Source organism: Magallana gigas, chromosome 7, assembly GCF_963853765.1.
Source record: "Magallana gigas chromosome 7, xbMagGiga1.1, whole genome shotgun sequence".
Classification (NCBI taxonomy): Eukaryota; Metazoa; Mollusca; class Bivalvia; order Ostreida; family Ostreidae; genus Magallana; species Magallana gigas.
Window position 1 is genome coordinate 25,797,154 of NC_088859.1, and position 20,996 is coordinate 25,818,149.

General features: G+C 34.1%; 1 protein-coding gene across 10 annotated transcripts in view; it reads right to left on the reverse strand.

Moving 5' to 3' along the window:
- The window catches only part of LOC105317356 (uncharacterized), a 33,729-nt gene extending 17,384 nt beyond the window's left edge, over positions 1-16,345 (reverse strand). For 3 of the 10 annotated variants that reach the window (XM_011413970.4, XM_011413981.4, XM_011413969.4), the window contains exons 1-2: positions 15,847-16,345; positions 14,504-14,539 (exon numbers count right to left, since the gene is read on the reverse strand). In XM_011413970.4, the coding sequence (XP_011412272.3) occupies positions 14,504-14,539; positions 15,847-16,095 (285 nt within the window). In that variant the 5' untranslated portion in view covers positions 16,096-16,345. Of the gene's footprint in view, positions 1-10,730; positions 11,251-14,503; positions 14,540-15,846 lie in introns of those variants that run through there. The other 7 variants (XM_011413973.4, XM_011413975.4, XM_011413971.4 and 4 more) reach the window with 5 other exon arrangements.
- Between the last annotated feature and the right edge of the window lie 4,651 nt (positions 16,346-20,996).

The window sequence follows — 20,996 nt, forward strand, 5'->3', positions numbered from 1 at the left end:
GAATGAATTTGTAATGGTTATGTTCACATTAGTAATAGTTTTCTGATAAAAGCCCATGTACAAACACCATAAAGTAAAACTCTCTATCTCTTTACATTAAATGCAAATTATTCGACGCTAAAAAGGAAGTTAATAGAATCCACTACAATTATAGAATTTTTGATTTCTATATATCGTAAACTTTTCAATGGCGTGCATTAAATCAGGAAAGAATTATTAAGATCAAGACATATCTTCATTATACTGAGTACACATTCAATTTGTTTTTTAACATATGTTCCGCAGACATTTAAAAACACGGAGATTGAAGGCAGACAGTAGATCATACATGAAATACTAGTAGATGATTTAAAGGTACTCTAAGATCTAGATCAAAACCCGTGTCTTACGTAAATATCTTCAACACCACCCATCCCCCCATAACTTTTTTGCTTGATAGTTTATCTTTATTACAGAAACAGGAGGGAGTGAGATAACTAGATTGTTATCGTAGAATCGATTTTTTCCCTAAAAAATTTAAAACCAAATATCATTCAGAAATAATTGAATCTTTTTCTCTTTTCTTGACCGTCACATTCTTAAACGACAGGATCTTAAATAAGAAAATCAAAGATCACGGAAATAACATAAAAGCAGAACAAGTGTTTGATAGATTTTCCAAATGCCATAAAATGACATAATTTGCCCAGATAACGACATCAAAGTTCACCTTTTGACGAGATTTTTGCCGGAGACCAAGCTGTGCATATTTAAAGGGGGAACAGGCCTATGCAGGTTGGACCACTCGAGGCGAAATCCGATTCAAACCCGTGTAAAGTATCACGGTACTCTTCCTTATTACATGGCATGTGTCGTTTACAAAAACGCACGGATGATTATTTCATTTAATGACTCCGAAATCTGTTTTTGGCAAAATATGGAATGTGTCGTTCTTACATACTTGAATAAGATTGGTGTGTTGTAAAAGGAAAGCACTTAAGAAAAACCCTGTAATTAAGACATTTGAGATAAATTTCGGTGTCAGGGGGTGGTAGATAAAATATACCGGAATAAATGTAAACCACATTGGGGGGTACTAGTGTAGACACAATGATTGGCACAGAAAAAAACACGAGGAAAGGCTGTCCTTTTAATCAATGTAATACGATACCCTAAGATTGGCTTTCATTTAACTGAAGCAGTTGCTATATATTTCAACTAGGTGCAAGCAAAAGTTTTTGAATTGATCTAACTAATGCTTCCTGTTTCGAAGACGAATCTTTTTTTTATCCAACCATTATCGTATTTGTTCCTATTCTCGCCTGGCTGGGTGTACAAATACTTTCTACATGCAACATTCATACGGTACATTTTAAAGGCACGCTCCGATTGTTGTCCAAACATTCCATGTTTTCTTTTCAAATGAGCATTTGAGAGACATCCAATACTTAAAGTTATTCTACTTTTGTAGGACATGGTCACCTGTTGGATATGACTAATTCAATCATATCAGATGAATCTAATTTTTCGCTTTTTGATAAGTGAAAAGGGGGTAATTTATCACGTCAAGAATCCCAGAATCCCTAGAGATTAATCACTAAATTTTGTGACACGAGAAAGTAAATCCCCAAAGAAGAACCCTAAGATGTGGACAAAAGGGTAGAAAGTCCCGAAAAGAAGAAACACGTATATCCAGGTAAGTGGTCGGGTAAAATACTTACACAGGTGTAATTAAATAGTGAGGGTTTACTTTTACCCACTTAGACTAGAACTCAAGAGGACAGGAGATCCCATCGTTCCTCCCCCAAGGCTACCTTTCAACCACCTTACCAACATATCCTCCCCCGAACAACAAAATTCCATGCAATACTCATAATACAAATGTACAGCTATTAATAGAATCGATATTGCAACGATATAATGCCGTGTTACGATGGACAGAGAATCTTTTGGGGACATTCCAGAAACCCTGGAAGTTTCCATTTCTTATACAGAATTGTCGATTACGGATGCCTATTTCGAGGAGATCGCAATTCGGTATCGTGCAGAAACAGATGGTGGTCCTGATCATCTAGCAGTCTGATACCCTTATAACTTTATCGAAAAAAAAAATTATGCATCCATAAAATTTTGTCATTAAATGTCTTTTGTCAATAAAGCCGACATTAAATCTAAACATGATTACAAGTTCATGAATAAATGACACTTAAAAGTTTTTTTTATAATGAAAAAAATTGGTTATTGAAGTTTTGTAATGGGAATCAAGTTGTTTAGTTTAATTGACAAACGCGTTAACAACCAAGTAAGGGCAACCGTGTTCAATATAAGCGTTGCCAATAAACAGGTTGTTAAACATATGGTATAGGTTTATGACGATAGTTTTGCCGTGTTACGTTACTGTTTATAGAGAAAAGTCATCGACGGGTCAGTTGTGGACGACTGCTGAAATCATCCCGGTTTAAATAAAATAGACAAAAGCCGCTACATATTGTAAGTTTATGAAGATAATTTTGCCGTACTTCGTTACTGTCCGTTGCATGAGAAAGAAAATCATCTTTGGATGAATCCATCTGCATATCTTAAATAATTAAATGTCGAAGAAAAGCAGCTATATGAATTGGGCGCCTGCTAAAAGTCCCAGACCAAACTTAAAAGTCACCAGCTAGAAATATCTATGTTGTATGATGATAAAAACGTTTGTAGGTATGTTCAGAAAGATAATTGCGTTGTGCGTGAAAAGTGAATGTCAACAGTGAATAGATGATTAGAAAGGAATCTAATTTCATGTAAGATTATCTCTCATGGTAAATAGCAAAACGTTCTCAAATACCATTCACCATCTTTGCCATTTACTCAAGAGAGCATTTTTTTTTACCGATATGGAATAACTAGACTGACCCCGAAAGACTTGAGTAAAGCGAAAACTTAGACAGGAAGTGACGTTCTGGTTCTCATATCTTAACATACAAACTTTTATTGAGAATACATTGAACATACAACTATCGTCTGAGATTAATTGCTCTCATAATCAAAGCGAGTAATGAAAATTGGGAGATCATATTGTGAGATGAAAAAAAAAGTTAAAATTCAATTAATTTTCAATTGGCATTTCTGAACACCTCTGAGATTTTCATGCGCAATTGAACTTTATGTTTTGCAAAATCCTTTGTATTGGTCCTTTTTTATTCTAAATGATATTAGGATTCAAGTGTGTATCATGTTTTCTTAAAAAGCAGATTACGATCTATATTTCAACACTGTTAGTAGGTCGGTGCCCCCAGAAGCATAGGTGAGTCTTTTAATCGCTAATCCCCAACATTGAAAACGCAAAACACAGAATGATTTGCCATTCAACGAGACCTTAAGCGAATCTGTGCGTTCTTCAGATGCGCTGCTTTGTTTTTACACTTTGATGACATTTATTATAAATAATTCTCTTTATGACGACCATCAAGTTTTACCTGCAAGAAATGGTTAAACGAATAAAGGATTTATGCAACCCCCAAGCGTCATTTTCTATGCATTAACTTCTACGTTATGCATCCAATTCTTGTAAATTGCTTTTTATTTCAAGCTTTTTTAATAATTTAGTATGGGAATCGTTTTCTTTGACGGCTTAGATAAAGAATTTAAAATATGTAAGGCATATCAAATGATGACGAATATAAAAATCAAGATATTGATCAATCTCTCTATTTTTGGTCTCTCTCTTCTGACATTCGGAATTTCTTTGTAAAAAAAAAAAAGTGTTGAATTATGCAACCTTCATCCACAAGCGTCAACGCAGCCATTTGCAATTCACATGTCATACTCGAAGAGAAATTTATTAGTCCGATTATTGTGACTTTCCTAAGTCAGGGAATACCTAACCAGAAGTGGAATAACCTGCACGACCCATAAAAGTGCAGTAATACATGTACTTATGTAGTTGTGTACTTAACAGTCTTGCATGCCAAAAAACCTTATGCCTCGAAACAGTTAAAGAAACTATAAATTATGTACAATGTCTACACTCGTCCTGTTCTTCATTATAGGAAACGGGTCGTATTGCAAAATTTCACCATCGTTTCGCAAAACTGACAATATTATCTTTTGAATCTCCGAATCATGATCAGTTTATTAGTATTTCATTTAAATTCATTTTTGTTTTCTATCGATTTCATTCGTTAAATACTCGAACTGCCAATAGTACAGATGGATCGCGTTCTCCGAATTGAGCAAACACAATTGCACTATTTGCCTCCACAAAAGCTATAGATCCCCACACTATTTTCCCAACATCTCTTATTGTTATGGCGAGATCTAGAATGAACCGAATTATACACATCACAATGGCACTGATAATATATTTTCTGATGTGCTCAATTTACCAAAGAGCACTTCTAGTTGTGAATAAATTTTATTCTTTGAAACGCAACAAAAAATGCAACAAAAGTGCACAATCACTGTTAAACTGAAAAGACGAACAACTTCAGCGGACCACTACAACATAGTGCAAATGTACCTCACAAGGTTAACTAGATTCAAAACGTCATGGGTGTAAAGACGGGGGTCTAAGAAATTAAAGCTTCACGCCAAAGAATGCCGGTAGATTTCATGTCTTCTACTCGCTGGATGTCTCTAAAAGTGCGTTTGGATTACAGGTGGAAGACAACTACCTTTCTGACCCGACATTTATTCTCTACTCACCTTGCTTTGCGACAACCATGTGCGTCACTGAGATGTTGTTTTATAACGTCTAATCGATACTTTACGGGTAAAAATTGTCCACCTGGAGGTATCTATATATCAATGTATTACCTCTAATTTAAACCAAAGGCAGGACTCTACTAAAGCCGGTACACCTATCGGCCTTCAGAACTGGATGTCATCTGCTAATTTCATAAATCTTAAATCCAAAAACAAGTACAAGATCGACCGAAATTAGTTTTTCATGCTAAGGAAGACTTTTAAAAGAAACTTTTGTATGCGGAGTTATATATTTATTGTTTTTTAGATCAAAAAATATATCCACACATGTACCTTCAATGCAAATCAGGTGATAGACAACAAGAATTAACCTGATCTACTTTTGAAACTAACTTTCTTAGACGATGCACCTTGGATGTACTTTTGGTATGGGAGGGGTTTAAAAGTAAAAAACAAAAAAAAAAGACCAAGCTTTATAGCCCACTAAGATCATAGCAATTGATGGTCTGTTTCAGAGCATCAATAAATGTCTTTTATAGTAGGTGTTCCTTCCTACTCAACGAAAAACTAATTTGCTCTCAGAAAGTCGCACTACAGTGTTATATCATTGCCTGTGTAGCCGCTGATGATTATTAAATGTATGTTACGCATTGATAAGTAAACTGTATAAAATGTATGTGTCTCTTCCTTTCTGGACAAATCGCATTATTCAAAAAGTCATGATCACAAAAAAATGCTTGTAATAGAAAACACTAAACCAGCCAGTAATCATATAGAATCGGAACAAAAAAGTGGGCTACTTATTAAATATGCTTCATTGAACTGCCAATAATGTATCGTAATTGTACAGTATTTACACAGGCTTTATTATTATTAAAAAATAATATTTGACTACGGCTTGTTTAGCAATCTCATTACTGGAGCTCGGGGACAAAGTCACACGTGCAAGGAATGGCTAGAAATGTTTTTAGTTTTCGATTCTAAATCCATACACAACTACTACAAAATCCAAAAGAAAAAATTGTGAACCTTGAAAACAAGTCAATAGGACATTCCTAAAAGGAGTTGTAGTTTTTTAAAATAAACATTGGTAAATACTGAGTGTTCTCTTTGCTACGGTTTATTCACACTGTATACATTTTTCTTTGTGTTCCATTCAGAAAAATAAGCTAAAGAAACGCTCTGATTAAAGTGTTTTATCGGATTTGTTTGATTTTTTTTCTCTTCGAAATATAAATAGGAAGTATAGAGTGGTTGATTTGCTAAAAAAAATCTTGTTTAATATGTATGTTGGTATTATTACCCATACATTGATTGAAATAGGGCAAACCCTGTATTTTAAATGATAACACTTAAAATATTAAAACTTTGTCCCCCCCACGTGATTTTAAACAAGAATTAATGGCCACATAAAAGAATTTCCATCGCGGAATTGACCAAAATCTAGAACAGATATATCGAATGAGGAAAATCATACAAATCTATTCACAGTGTTCACCTTTTTTGAAATTTTCTAATGACTTCCATGCATCTCATTTTAAACAAAAAATCTAAGATTTACCGCGTCGAAAATCGAAATTCTTTGCAAACGCATTAAGACGGCGTTCGAAAAATCTCGTAGCCGTTATAGCTTATTATTAGGGTAGATTATGCCCGTCTTTTCATTCGACTTCAAAAACTAATTTTAATTACAGATTCGTAAATCTTCAGGCAAAAGATATAAACAGTGACGTTTATGAGAAATTATACTGTCAATTTGACGGTCGCGTTTCTGTAGTCTACCCTTTACCAATACAAAGAGGCATGTTTATTTTCACATATTTCTCCCAGCAATAACCGCTGATGATTTGTGGCTAATTTGATACAGATATCTCTTGACTTCCGTCGCATCTACCCCTTTTGCATATTAGTCTATGCGCCAAGATCAAAAGATCTGTCCTTAGTTAACTCTTGGTAACCATTGAATATTTAAAGAAGGAAATGGTTTATGTACAATCTCTTTAACTGTATCAAGTTAAAATACACATTTTCTCTCTCTCTCTCTCTCTCTCTCTCTCTCTCTCTCTCTCTCTCTCTCTCTCTCTCATTCCAAATACCTGAATACAGCGAGTTGGAATACTTCGATTCATCAAAATACATAATATATGCTTCCATTAACTTCGAATCTATTTTTAACTGTAATGATTCAAGAAGCATGTTATTTTGAATTTCAGTGAAGTGTTAAAAAATGACCCACATCTACAACTCATGTCAAATACAAGAAAGGACAAGAAAGGGCAGAAATTGTGAAGGTACTTTCCACCCATAATTGATGCTCTTTTCTTTCCAATTTCTATGACTCCTACTTAATCACCTGTGATATTCATAATTAAATAGCCTTGAAATAGACAAAGCGTACTGTTTTGTAAATAGGAACGACACATTATGTAATTGACATGTCTTTTGCCTGACAACAAGACTTCCAACCATTAGTTTTTCATTCAACATAACAGAATACTTTACGGTCGGGTCATTCTTGTGTTCAGTTCTTATCAGTGAGCCATCTTTGAATGTTTTCCTTTCCACTTATACTTTGGAAAAAAAAAAGGTTGTATTCTTTTTTTTTTATTCAATGATGATATAGACTAAGGACAGATATCACCCATCGCCCATCAACCCCCCCCCCCCCAAAAAAAAAAAGAAAAAAGAGAAAACTTGTTTCAGGGACCATAACTCGGAAACCAAATAACGGTAACTTTTATTATTCACTCATTCTTTGTTTTATTTATAGGATTTAAAGTGAGGTATTACACTAAATCCTGTGTATCCTTAAAAGAGATTGGCCATTAAGTTCCCTGCTTGGTTTGTCCTTCTTAAAAGTTACACACGGTCTGTCTGAAAACAAATACTGGAATAGCAGACCCCGTGTTATTGTTTGCGCCTTCTATTGTTCGCATATGTGTAAAAGTTTGTTAGTCAATTAGATACAAGAAAATTTTTCAAGTGGAAAAGGTTCAGGTTTGTTTTCATTGTTCAAGACCAGAATGAAAATAGCTTTATGGAATATTAAATATGTCACGAAACTTTCTCTCACTCTTTTCTCTCTATCTCAGATATTGATTTTACAATGTCAATATTCAATTAATATGATTGTAGGTCTTATATGGTGTTTATTAAAATGTCAATCAATTTTAAGTTGATGAAATGTTATTGTTAAGTCTTAAATCCTTGATAATCTGCTAAAAATCGAATTCCTTTAAAAAAGATTATTTCACAGTGCATGCCAATAGTGTTCAATTCTACTACAGAACAAAAATTATCAGACATATTTATTGAGAAAAGCTAAACATACACAAAACTAGTATACATAACTACTTCTATTTTATTAAACGTCAAACGCCATCAAAAAAGGTTTATACAACGAAAAGTTTGATACAAGTTTACGTATTCGAAAAAAAACACGATTAAGTCAGAAATATAAACCCAAAATCTTCGAAAACCGACATCCTAAAATCGTAACAATTATTGAGTGATCCACAAAAAGCTTCTTTAGGAGTAAGAACTATCAATGTTAAGACAATATAAAAACCGTATATTTAAGAAAAGGTTCCTATCTTCCATTTTTCGCAAACGATTAGATAAACAGAAGAACATTTCAAAGTGTATACTATCTTTACTATCCCATATCGGCTTCAATGCACCTTATCCAAAGAACAAAGAATCCCCATTGTGACAAAACTACTATATAACAATCCATAAATTACTCTGCAGTGTTGGGAAAAGAAAATATGTATTCAGTATGAGAGATAGAGAGAAAGGGCGAGGGAGATAATTCCAAGACCCCCCCCCCCTTCCCCAACCAACAGCAATTTCATTTATATTCAAAATAATAAATGACTTCAAACGTTCACTAAGAAACAAATAGAATCCCGATAGATAAATTTAATCTGCTTTCAATGGTTGCCTATGGTAGAAGGAATACAGTTTTAAATTACAAAAAAAAATCAAATCAGAGATGATAAAAACGAAATCGATAAGGTGTTCTGAACTTTGATGACCCCGGCTCCGTTATTAACGAGGATCAAAAGCATTCGACATGCACAATCGTTTATACACTATTGCCCATAGAGATCTAAGGATGCCAGGCCCGGCAAACAGTTGCGCCTATCAACCGATCGCAGTAGGCAACAGGAGCCATCGATGTCAAAAGGCGAGAGTCTATAAGTCATTCATGGTCCAACATAGCACTGACTTAACAGATATTACCCCCTTATCGACAGGCTCTGAAGTAGGTCACTTAATAATATATAATAAGTTCCCCAGTCTCATCAAATACGATAATGACTTCTTTAAAAACCTTCCGAGTAAACATTCTTCAGGTGTGAACTGTATTCGAGGACTCGGGACAAATATATCTCCAAAATCGTATATCATTTCCACACCACAAAACCAAACAAAGGCCGTGCAAGCTATCCCCCGTAACAATATATCTTTGAATCTTCTCCTCGTATTTTATTTTCCGATTTAAATTTCCATTTCTTTCTTGCAAGTGTCGATTGACGCTTAACAAAAAACGGAAATCCGCAAGACCATGCGTTATACTGATTGACAAAAAAATTCCCCCCGGATAAGCCGTATCTCTGTTTATCCAAAGCATTAGGGAAATGTGGAGCCTACGCGGTGCAAAGTGCTTCATTGTCCGGTTCCAATGGATTAAAGTATAAATGGTGCATGTTATTTTTTTCATTATACACCTGGAGAACGACAGGTAGCAAGACCTCGATCTCCAATTCTCTAAGCACAAAACAACGAGGTGAATTATTTATCTAGGTCTAATTGAGAATTAACCCTGTATAATTCCGCGATACCGTCGCGATGGAACGAAATACTATTTTCAGGAATGTGTGGTCCTATATATTAAAAGCATTGCTATTTTATCAGCGGCAACACATGCACAGCCCACTGTATGGCCTGTATACTTTGAAGACATTCATACAGATTTGGAGAAACATAACTGTATCATAGGACTTTAAATGGCAAATTTACATATTTGCCAATAAAATTCAATAACGTCAGTAATAAATCATAAAATTCAAATAAGCGATCGTGTCAATTCGCGTTCACTTGAAAGAAATGAAATATGTGTATCAGCTTTTAAACGAAGTCTTCGTGGGGCTGCCACCTTCTAGGTTCTAGAGAGGGTCCTGAGCTATGGTATAGACAATCAGAGAGGCGAGCCCTCACTACGGGTTGGTAAGAACAAAATCCTATCATTGGAGGCAGTTAACAAAACTCCAATAATCAGCCGAAAGTTGAACACAATGAAAGGGAAAATTGATAAGGTCCCCCCGAGTGTAAACTCCAGAAGGGACCGGCTTATCAGGAATGGTACTGGTCCTATTCATTCTACAGAAACACAACTGACACGGCCCTAACAACAGCAGAAGCAGCCAAAAACTTCAGTTGATTTGTCACCCGTATTTTTCCTTTCTGTAACGTGATCGTTTCACCCTCCATTCTTTTTTAATAGAACTTTGAACTTCAGTATCAGGGTAGAATTTTAAAGACTACATGGCATATTTTTTTTTCTCAAGAAAAAAAAAAAGCACGCATGCATGCATTGCAATAGCCAACATTTTTTTTTCATCTATTGGTGGTATAATATGTCTTTTATATATTTTGTCATGACGATACTGTTTGAAGTCGCAAATTTGTTTTATGCATAATTGGATTTCAGAGTGTATTGCCAGAAATATTAAAACTCTCCAAGATTACCAGACTGTCAAATTGACAGACCCCAATGTTCGCTATTCATAAAGAGATCCCCAGAGTAGCGCATGAATTGATCTTTTATCATTTATCATTGTTAAATACATGTACCCCTTAAAGCCACATCTTTATAAATACAATTCAAACGGTTCTACGTTTTATACGCATGTCATAGTGTTCACTATTATTAATTGCACGATTTTAGATTAATACCAGATTAATTCCTAATTGGAACAAAACTGGCTTAAAACTTCGCGTACTGAAGCATATTTATGTTTTAATTTAAATCATGTAAATAAACATCGTTTACATACCCTTCTTCCAAGTTTCGGCATGGTTCCTGTATTTTTCCTCTCACAAAAAACATTCAAATGAAATTGAATTTCGTTTTTCTTTTTTTTCCTTTAAAATGTCATGTTTTTGTTTAAAATCTTGTTAAATAGCACTCCTTGTTAAAAAGTATATCAGAATTTTTAAAAGGTTTTCAGCAGTTAGCTTTTAAAGTTATCCATTCACTTTTGCTATATTAGCGGACGATATCAGTTCCGATTCATTTTCTCTTCGTCTATTGCTCCATATGATTAAAGAATCAGTCACCCGTAGCCTCGTTTCTGTTTACACTGTCACTTCGTTTCCAACTTAGATCCAGCCACTGTTTCGTATGAAATATCTCAAAACTAAAGTAACTTGCTGATATTTTTCATAAACGGTAGAAAAAATACCAGCGGGGTCAGAGACTCGAAAGAAAAACTTTCAAAGCTGTAAAGCCGGACGATTTAAAGTTTTCAAATGGTCGCCAAAGCCCGTTTTAGACGTTCTGGGTGCGAGAGGGGGAGCTTACTCGTAGGTTGAATTTTAAAAAAATCAATAAACCTAGAGTAAAAGCTCTCCATACTGATACAAAAAGTCAATGCTTGTTAAACAATGCTTAAATAGTAAAATTGATTATTTATACAGGTATGGCCGAAAATGATGACAACATTGTTTGATCTCTCATGAAAGTATCTATAGGTACCAATTGTTTAGCGATTAGGGACAAGGGTCTTCTGCCGTTTCTATATAAACAAGATATCTAATAGTGATCGATTCAGAAAAAAATTTGTATGCTATAGAAGTTAAAATTTAAACCACAACCAAAAAACCCCAAAAACCATGCAAAATCGTGTAAAGTCTTCAGTTACAAATTGGTCTTTTTTTTTCCTTAGCCATCTGTATCCATAGACGCTTACCATCTCAAAAAATCTACATTTCATAAATAATCATAAAATGATAATCTACTGTATAAGAGATAGAGAATGAATTTTATACAGATTGATTTAGAAAGAGAATATATGTACCTGTATCGCACATACTTAATGAATTATGCAGGTCAGTATCTCTCTCTAAACCGTCAATGCATTTTACACTTTTGGCATGAATTATGAACGAGAACTTTTAGAACACCTCGTGTTGATTTTTTTTGCTTCGATTTTCATTAATATCGATGAGACAAAAGTTAAAAAAATTTTTTTTACCGATATTCTGGGTTTAAATAAAACAAAGCATGTAAGTTGAATTATTCTCTTGATTCTTTCTCCCAAACATAAAAGTGAATAAAAAATGATAAGAAAAAAGTCCTTCGCATATAGCTCATTATACAATCATTTTACAACAATATTTGGAATGGTTCTATGCAAATAGTAGTAGCCGAGTTTATGGTATAATCGACGAAAGTCAAACAAATTTAAAACTTTGGCTAACGTTGCAAATATACGAGGGAGCTGGATTAAGTACTAGAGAGAGAAAAGAATCAATATCAATTTAAGATAGATTTTTCGTCGCCAGGAAAAACAAATTCATTTACGTTTGAGTTTGTGTTGACCGAAATTTGAGCGATTAATGAATAAACTTCATTTTAAAAATTTACAAGTAGAACTTGATTATTTGACTTCATCTGTCATTTCTTTTTTTCATTATGATTATACTTCTATGTGCATATACTATTCAAATGTACTTATAAATATATAAACACTAAATCTTTATATTCCATGCTATATATAAACTCACTTTCCGTGATTAGTCATTGGATTTTTTTTTTAAATATCATTGATTGTCGAAAATATGATCAGCAGACAATTAATAATGCATAATGTACGTAGTAAGTTAATATATGATTACTTAATTGAAACCATAAGAGGGGAGGCAAGCTGAAGAACTAGCAGCAATGTCTATTGAGCTGCCGCCAGAAGACGATTTTTAAAACACACTACTTTATAATGTCGTAGTCTAAACACAACGCTCTATATTAATAAACTTCTAGTAATTGATCTTCTTAAATTGGATTTTTTTTGGTGGTGTAATGTTAAAAGTTTTGAATTTACTGGGTGGGTGTAAATACAAAATTTACAACATGTCATGTTGTAAATTTTGTATTTACACCCACCCAATAAATTCAAAATTTACAACATGACAGTGAGATAACCAATTCAATCAATGAAAATATGAACATTTACTTCAACAGAAAAAGGGTGAAATTTCAGAAATGCTTGTATTGGGGACAATCGTGTTTAGCAAAGTTGCAACAGTATGTATTAGCATCGTTCATTCTTTATAGATCACGTTTTCTTTGCTCTGATCACAATGGAGAGTGGTGGCTTATGTTCCAAAAGTAATTTTAAAAAAAATAGAAAGACTGAAAAATGTTACACGTGTGTTTGACTCTCGTGAATTCTTTTCAATAAGTATGACAAAACAAGAAAGAACATTCAAAGTAAATACGTGTAGACTAAGGTTTCTATGAAACAGTCTAAATTGTGGTGAACGGGCGAAGTAGTATCATTCTCTCATGCAGAGGTCTGGCTTCGCAAGCTTCGCTTACACAAAGCTTGCGAAACACGACCTCTGGTGAGAGAATGGAGTAGTCAATGAGTAGAATAATTTGCTTAAAAAGTGAATTTGGTTATAAGGCCTGTTCTATTGGCATATTAGTTTTCCAAGATGAGCATTAGAATATTTGTGGCAAATTTGTTTAGAATTATCAGTGAATAATGTCATGTAGTTATTGAAATCTTTTACTTCGTATTCTGTTAAACTTTGCAAAAGTATTTATGGTGTTATAATAAACGCAATGTTGGTTGTACGGGTGCAAAAGTCACATTTATGTGCAAACATAACTGCAAACATGAGTGTAAAAATAAAGTCACATTTACGTACTTTTATTGCTGGTAAAGAATCAAATCTGGATTTTGTCGGCTATAGATTGAAGTAATGAACCACATAAGAACATATCTGCGTCATATTAATGATTTTGTGCGTATAATGTCAGAGAAAAAACTTTCTCTCCGATTCTACATTTTGTTTACTCTTTATAAAAACAAACTACTCGTATATCTCAAAAGTCGATACGTCTTACATTTTCCTTATAGTGAATGTCTGTATATTTGATTTGCATTTTGTTTGCATCGATATCATTTTGGGGTATGTTTTATAAAGTATAATCAATACTGTCAAAAATAAAATTCGCCAATATATTTTACTAGTACATGTAAATGTAATTTTAAAGTTAATATACATGTATATATATTTTTCTCAAAATTACTTTTTTACTTTTCTTACAAAATAGGAACAAAAACCTTAATTCGCAGACAAAACTTGCAATTGAATTGAAAAGCTATAGATTTACAGAAAATCTTGACATCAAATCGTTGCCACAATGCTGCTAATATTAACCTCCCAACATTGCTTTACTAAACATTTAAAGGTTAAATTTATTTTCAAAATTCATCATCTGGGGGTTTTGAAAGTTTTGAAAAAGTTTTGACAGACTATACTAAGGGAGGTTACCAATACACGCAATTTAATATTTAATATAATATATTTTAACTGTCTATAAATATGTAAACAGATGTGCTGTTTCTTGTGCTAGTGTATGCAACTTAAACTAGCTCTTTGATAATAAAAAGAACTATATCTAAAAGCTAAAGAGGTCACAACAACCAAACAACAATGGCAAAAGTGCTACATGTAAAAGCAAAAGTGCTTAACGTAATGTGCTAGGGTAATTATTTGTGCTGTTTGGTGCTACATAGGTAAAGAACTGAGTACCTACTTGTTTTACAGAAGTATTATTATTTCTTGGAGACTCCTGTAAAAAGTTTTAATGTGACGTAAAAAAAATGTTTTTAACACTAAGAAAGTTGTTAATTGGAGAAAAAAAAAGCAGAATTGTGCATGTGATAATTTCGCATGTAGCTATGCCACTATAGTATAAAGTAACACATATACAAGTAAAGGGAAGTTAGTTCGGGCGTACCAAGGTTCTTGTCGAGATACTTCATATTTAAGTAATTATATCATGCAAGGAACTTTGCGTGTAAACACCTAAACTTTGGTAAATTAACATACATGTATACCTAATTACAAAATAATGTGCAAAAACAACAAAAATATTCTATTTCTGTCAATTTAAAATTTTTAAAAAATTGGCATGTGTATTGTAGACTCTGTTGATTCTGGCTCATTAGCTGCAGTACTAATCGATGTTCTTTGGGTAGATTTGGAGGACTAAATGCTATTGAAAACAAATATTTGGCATTGACCGTTTAACTGGGCTGCCTGTTAATCCGCCAATAACGATTGTGGAATTTAGTATTTGTTTTGTATTTTGCTTGAAAGGATTAAAACAGAGAACTTTTACGAGATCGTATTTGGCTTGCGTTTGTCCTACATCTTTTCAAGCACATTCCAAATTGCTTTAACTTGCAATCAATGACAGTTAATAAGATGATTTACTGGTTTAATACTGTAAAGAGCATTAAGACTTTGTTGTATGCTACATAAGGTGAGGGAATTTGTGACCCTGTGAAAAACCCTTTGTGTTTATGTTCGGTAAAAGACCATTACATATTTGCTATTTTAACACATTCGCCACTTCTAAACTTAAACAAAAATTGACGCCCAACTGGAAGAATTGATGGAATTTAATTTCATTAAAGTTGACAACACTTGATTTGACATTTGATTTAAAGGTAATAGTTCCTTTTGTACGTCGAAGTCGTTCAATTCAGTTTATGTTCTACCTGTTGAAAAACCTAATCAGTTCAAAAACGCGACTCCAATCAGATTTGAATGAATCGTATATTCATCACCATAGAGTGCATGCATTGATTGGCTCATATATTAATTAAACATAAAACCAAAATCACAACGAATTGTGCTTTACCTTAGCTATAATACCATAACTGTGTCGTGAATTTAATGTTCTTACAGTTAACTTTAACGCCTACCCACCCACAAAATTCAAAAAATCCCTTTACATAGGGAAAAAAAGTAACAATGCATAGAAATTAAATGTTGCAGTGCTAACACAATGATGGGTTGGAATGAATTAAGACAAAACTCCGTAAAAGCAATTCAGAATACCAAAGAAACTTCTTTCCCCCCAAGACTCACGTTCTCCCAGATCGGGTTGCGTTTATGCCTCCGCTCCGGCCAGTGATGGTAGCGAACCCTCTCCAGATTCTGGGGGCTGATTTTGTGGTCATACCCCACGTAGTCCCCGCTCACTCCCTGTGGCTGGGTGTCCACTTCCGGGGCTGACCGATGGGTCAATATCCCTGGGGACGTGTACTGGCGGGACCAGAAACTCTTCTGGGTAGGCCAGTGGTGATAACGCCAGACGTCTCGGACAACGGCGCTCATGTCGTGTGTTTTATGTTTTCGTCTCCTTTTTTTGCAGTTGAATACTATATTTCCTCACTTATTTATCCTTAAAATCACATTTCCAGAATTTTTCCTAAAAAATTAAACGTTAAATATCCATTTAATTGCAACATCAGCCAAAATTGAATGCAGTGTCGGTAACCACGTAAGGTTTTTTTTTTTTTTTTGGTTACAGTGTTACAGCCCTGCGTTAACACAAGGACAGGGTCTTTGAATACATCTTTGATCAGATAGACATACTTCGTCTGGTTAACAAATCCCTTAACTGATTAAAAAATCGAATCAATGTGTAAACACCCCGTCACCTGAAACCGGGTTTGTCGCCGCTTCGCCTCAGCTACTCGACGCTTCTGTGTCCAAGCTGTTGTATATATTAACAGGATTTTACGGGAAAGAAATAAAGAATTAAACAAAGTTAACGCTAAAACAAGGTTCGTTATCGGATTAACGTATTTATATTACCTGCATCGGGTCACTTTTTTCCGCATTAGTCACGTGCAACAAAGGTGCGAGTTAAACGTGATAAAATACTTCAAAAAGTGCCAGCTGGGTCTAGAAACGCGTTATTGAAAAAACATCAATCTCTGGAAATACTAACAATTGTAGGGGGTCGATTAATTTTGCGGGGTTTTTTTTGAGGTGTAAAAAATTAATGAATCAGAACGTCTTTTATATCCAAATGAAACAAAGATTTTATTTATTTTCCTCTTTTAGGGGGATGTTTGCCTATTGATTTATTTGACAGTTTTATTGCAAGAAATATTTTTATGAAACTGGAGATTTTTCTGTTTTGTGGATAAAGCCGGAATTTTGCGAGAAAGGTTAACACTAATAAAAATAAAGTAAATCTTGGAGGTTTTGTTTAAAACATTATATACCAAATTGATGTATTAATGAACCCACCCTGCTCACACGCAAAGAAAATGTATTATAAAGCTATGAATTGTTCGCCTGAATACAATAATTAATGAAAAATGGAAAGATGATACTAGTATACAGGCTATATAGAATTATATGAGAACTGTTGAGTTGATAGTTTGATTTTTATTTGCAGTGCAGAAAAAATCGTACATTTGGAGTTTGTCGATATTTTATTTATTTTTTATTTTTTTGGGGGGGGGGGGGGTTACATGTGCCCCCTCATTTGAAAAAACCGACCCTACTATATTAAATATATATACATGTACATGTTATTAGGTCCTTAGCAAATGAGTTACATGTACCATGGCAATTTTAAAACAAATATGCACGCCAGGGGTATTCGCACATTGCATTCGTTACCTTCCATTATACTAACGATTTTTTAACGATCGGGTATGAAATATCAGTAATGAAATGCAAACTACATGCTACGTGATTTTCAATGCATAAATTAAATTGCTCATTTTACATTGTATCCTCTTTAATCGAAGGACAACAATGCAAGCAGCATCAATTTGATAAGTCCATAACATAAATCATGGGTGAATTTATTAATGCTGACTATACATAAACACTTGACCATTTGGTACTAATGGTGACAAATATTCTCTACAATGGGATAGCAAGCCATTTATTTTTTTTAGCATTTAGCTTTTTTCGTGAATTTTTCGGTGATCGATACATTTGAATCCATGATATGCGCTTGCAAAATCATTGGCCCATAATTTTTTTCTCCAGAATCATTCAAATGTCGAGACATATTTGTTTGTATCAGACAGATTTGTATCAGTTACTGCTTGAAATAAACCACATTTCGGAGGTGGGGGAGGGGGGATTGGTCGGTTGGTTCCAAGCTAACAGAGAAGTAATTTACATTCGCTATTTTTAATCATAGCGGTGACGTTTACGTGTTTAAAAATTTTCAAAGATTAATATTAAATTTTTTTTAGGACTACCGAAGTTATGTTATCACCAATTAATCTGAGGGAATATAGATTTCCAAGTCATCTACGGTACAAAGCATGTACACTAATACTGTGTAGGTCAACAAAACAAATAACTATGAAATAACTGTACATGTGTACACATATACAGAGTGTGTTAAATAGGAAAAAAATGAAAATTCGCACACTAAATCAAAATTACAGTAATTTGATTTACCTGCCATCTACATATTACAGTGGAAGCAGAATCAGATGAACTCGAAAACAATTATCCAAAATCATATGAAACAAATAGCATCTACCCCTTATTGAAACATATAAAAATCATACTCTAAACAATGAAAAACTTCTAGAGGAAGTATAAAATGCTGAAAAAGAGTAATTTCATTCTATTGCAAAATCGTACCTTCTGTCCTGGAAAGGCCTAGCCAAGACTGTGTTGGGGAGCGAGAAAAAAAAATCTATTCTTAAAACATAACTTATAATGGCGGTGAGCTGCCTACAAGAAGTTTTCGGTTTTTGGTAATATTGACAAGAGTAATTGAAGTAATAAAACAAACAGCTCTCGTCTTTCTGGCAGTCTCTGTTGGTGAAAACCTGCGAACATAGTAACTCTATACAGACGACATCGATTGGGCGGGAATTATATATCAGACAGACGACCGCGGAAAAATTTTAACGGATGTCGTCGTACTAGGTTTCTCATTCTCTCTTCATTAAGATAAGTTTCCCGAATCTCTATCTCTTTGCACCTTAAATCTATATTGGAAAAAAAATTCAGTGCTTGAATCTTTCTGAATTATGGGTGGATCAATATAAAAGCAGTGGATTCTTTAGCCTCACAGAAAATGGTATATTATAGAAATACTTTACACCATTTTTTTTTGGGGGGGGGGGGGTGAGAAGAGAAGGTTTTTATAGGAAACCTTTTTTTTGTAGCAAGGGTTTTCGGTCCACTTTGCTCGCTAGCCAAGGGTTTTCGCTCCACTTTGCTCCCCATAAAGCATGGGGTTTATGGGGAGCAAAGTGGACCAAAACCTTAGGGGTTTATGGGGAGCAAAGTGGACCGAAACCTTGGCTTAGCGAAGATGCCTACAATCACAAGTTGCATTCATTATATCATATTTACATTTTCCAGTGTCTTTGCCTGTGATAACACTACGTATCGATTATGTACTATAAAACCCATAACTTCAAATGACGCCAAATTGAGGCACCAGCGGGGTTTGCTGATTTATATTTAAATATTTAATCGTACGATGGCTTAAAATTATATAAATATAAGTAATAAGGACTCATTCTTTGAATATTATGAGGTGATAATTTCGGTCGGGGCGTGATCAAATATATCATAAAGCCCTTCGGGCTTTATTGGATTTGATCACGCCCCGACCGAAATTATCACCTCATAATACTCAAAGAATGAGTCCTTATTCCTTAAATAAATGCATATTGGTCCCATTTGTTTCCATACAGTTGCGTGGACAAAAATAGCATAAATAACATGCATGTCTTTCATTTAACGTGGCGTTAACTACTAAGTAAACGTAACACATCACAGGTGTTTTATTCATTTCACAAAACCGATGAACAACCATTGATAAATATGAACAAAATGAGACCAGGTTTCAATGGACTTGATCTCTTGATTTAACGTGCTCACTTTTGATCAATTTCACTTTTGTGCTATATCATTGAACTCCGTTTTTATCCCCTCCCCTTATAAATGGTCTTTTTTGTTATGAACAAGCTTATATACAATTTGTTTCTTAAACACATGCTTAAATAGCGGTCAAGATCAGGGCTAAACTAGAGTGGTCCTTGTTCTATGACGTGTATGCATTGATTATTTCTCTATCTTGATAATAATTAATGAAAGTACAGGTACTGTAAGCAATCTCACAAATGATACCCCCCCCCCCCCCCCCCAGCGAAGAAAATATTGTAACTCAAGTATTTCTCTTATTGGAAGTAATGATGCAACTATTTTTCTTATGGCGACCTTGAACTTGCACAAATGACCAAAGCTCAAGGTCAATACTACAATACTATTTACAAATAGCATCCGGCCATAAGCAATCTTAGTTTGAAGTAAGAACTTCAAATGTTTCTCCATACGCAAGATATACATGTAGACCTAACATGAATATTGCATGTTTCCTTCCAGTGACCTTGAACTTGCCCAAATAATCTTGGGTCAAAATCATCCTCGGGTAAAAAGCAATCTTTGTGTGAAGTGCACTGACAGACAGATGAACAAGGTGATCCTTATATACCCCCCCCCCCCCCCACGAAAATATTTGTTTGCGGGGAGGGGGGGGATAAAAAATAACACAAAACAAAGTGTTAACATCATAAAGGATATTTACTCAGAAATGCACCTGTAAAACTTTACATTATATGATATATATTATAAAACATTTGTACTGAATTTGATGTGTAAAACCACATCTGGGATCTAATCTACCTCACTAGCTAACAGTAAGTTTCAAACTAAGGGGTACTAATGAATGCAGTATGTCCAATTACTACACTGGCTTTGTGTTGTACTCTTTGTAAAAGTTGAAGGTGTTTTTTTCAGAAGCAAACCTGAGGGTCTAAAACTAGTTGTATATTTCATACAAACTGCTTGTGTTGTCAGATAAAAGCCTGAAATTATCATCCGAAATGTTGAAACTTGGGAAGAGAAACACTGCAAATATATATCTAACGTGATATATAAAAATTCATTAAAAATTCAATTGCTTTAAAATGTAATAGATATTTGTAAAAACCAAATATTTCATGCTCAATTATGAAACAAAAATATTGCCACTTGGTAGAAGATATGTCCTTGGAAATAGTTTTCAAATTCTTTCACCTTCCTTGAGACAATAGTTTAGACTATACCATTTATATTAGGCATGTACAGTGTAATAGCTGTATGTTTATTTAGCAATGACAATGATATTTAAGCAGTTATCATCCTCTTCCACTATTGATGATCATTAGACTTGTATCCAATAACAACTAACA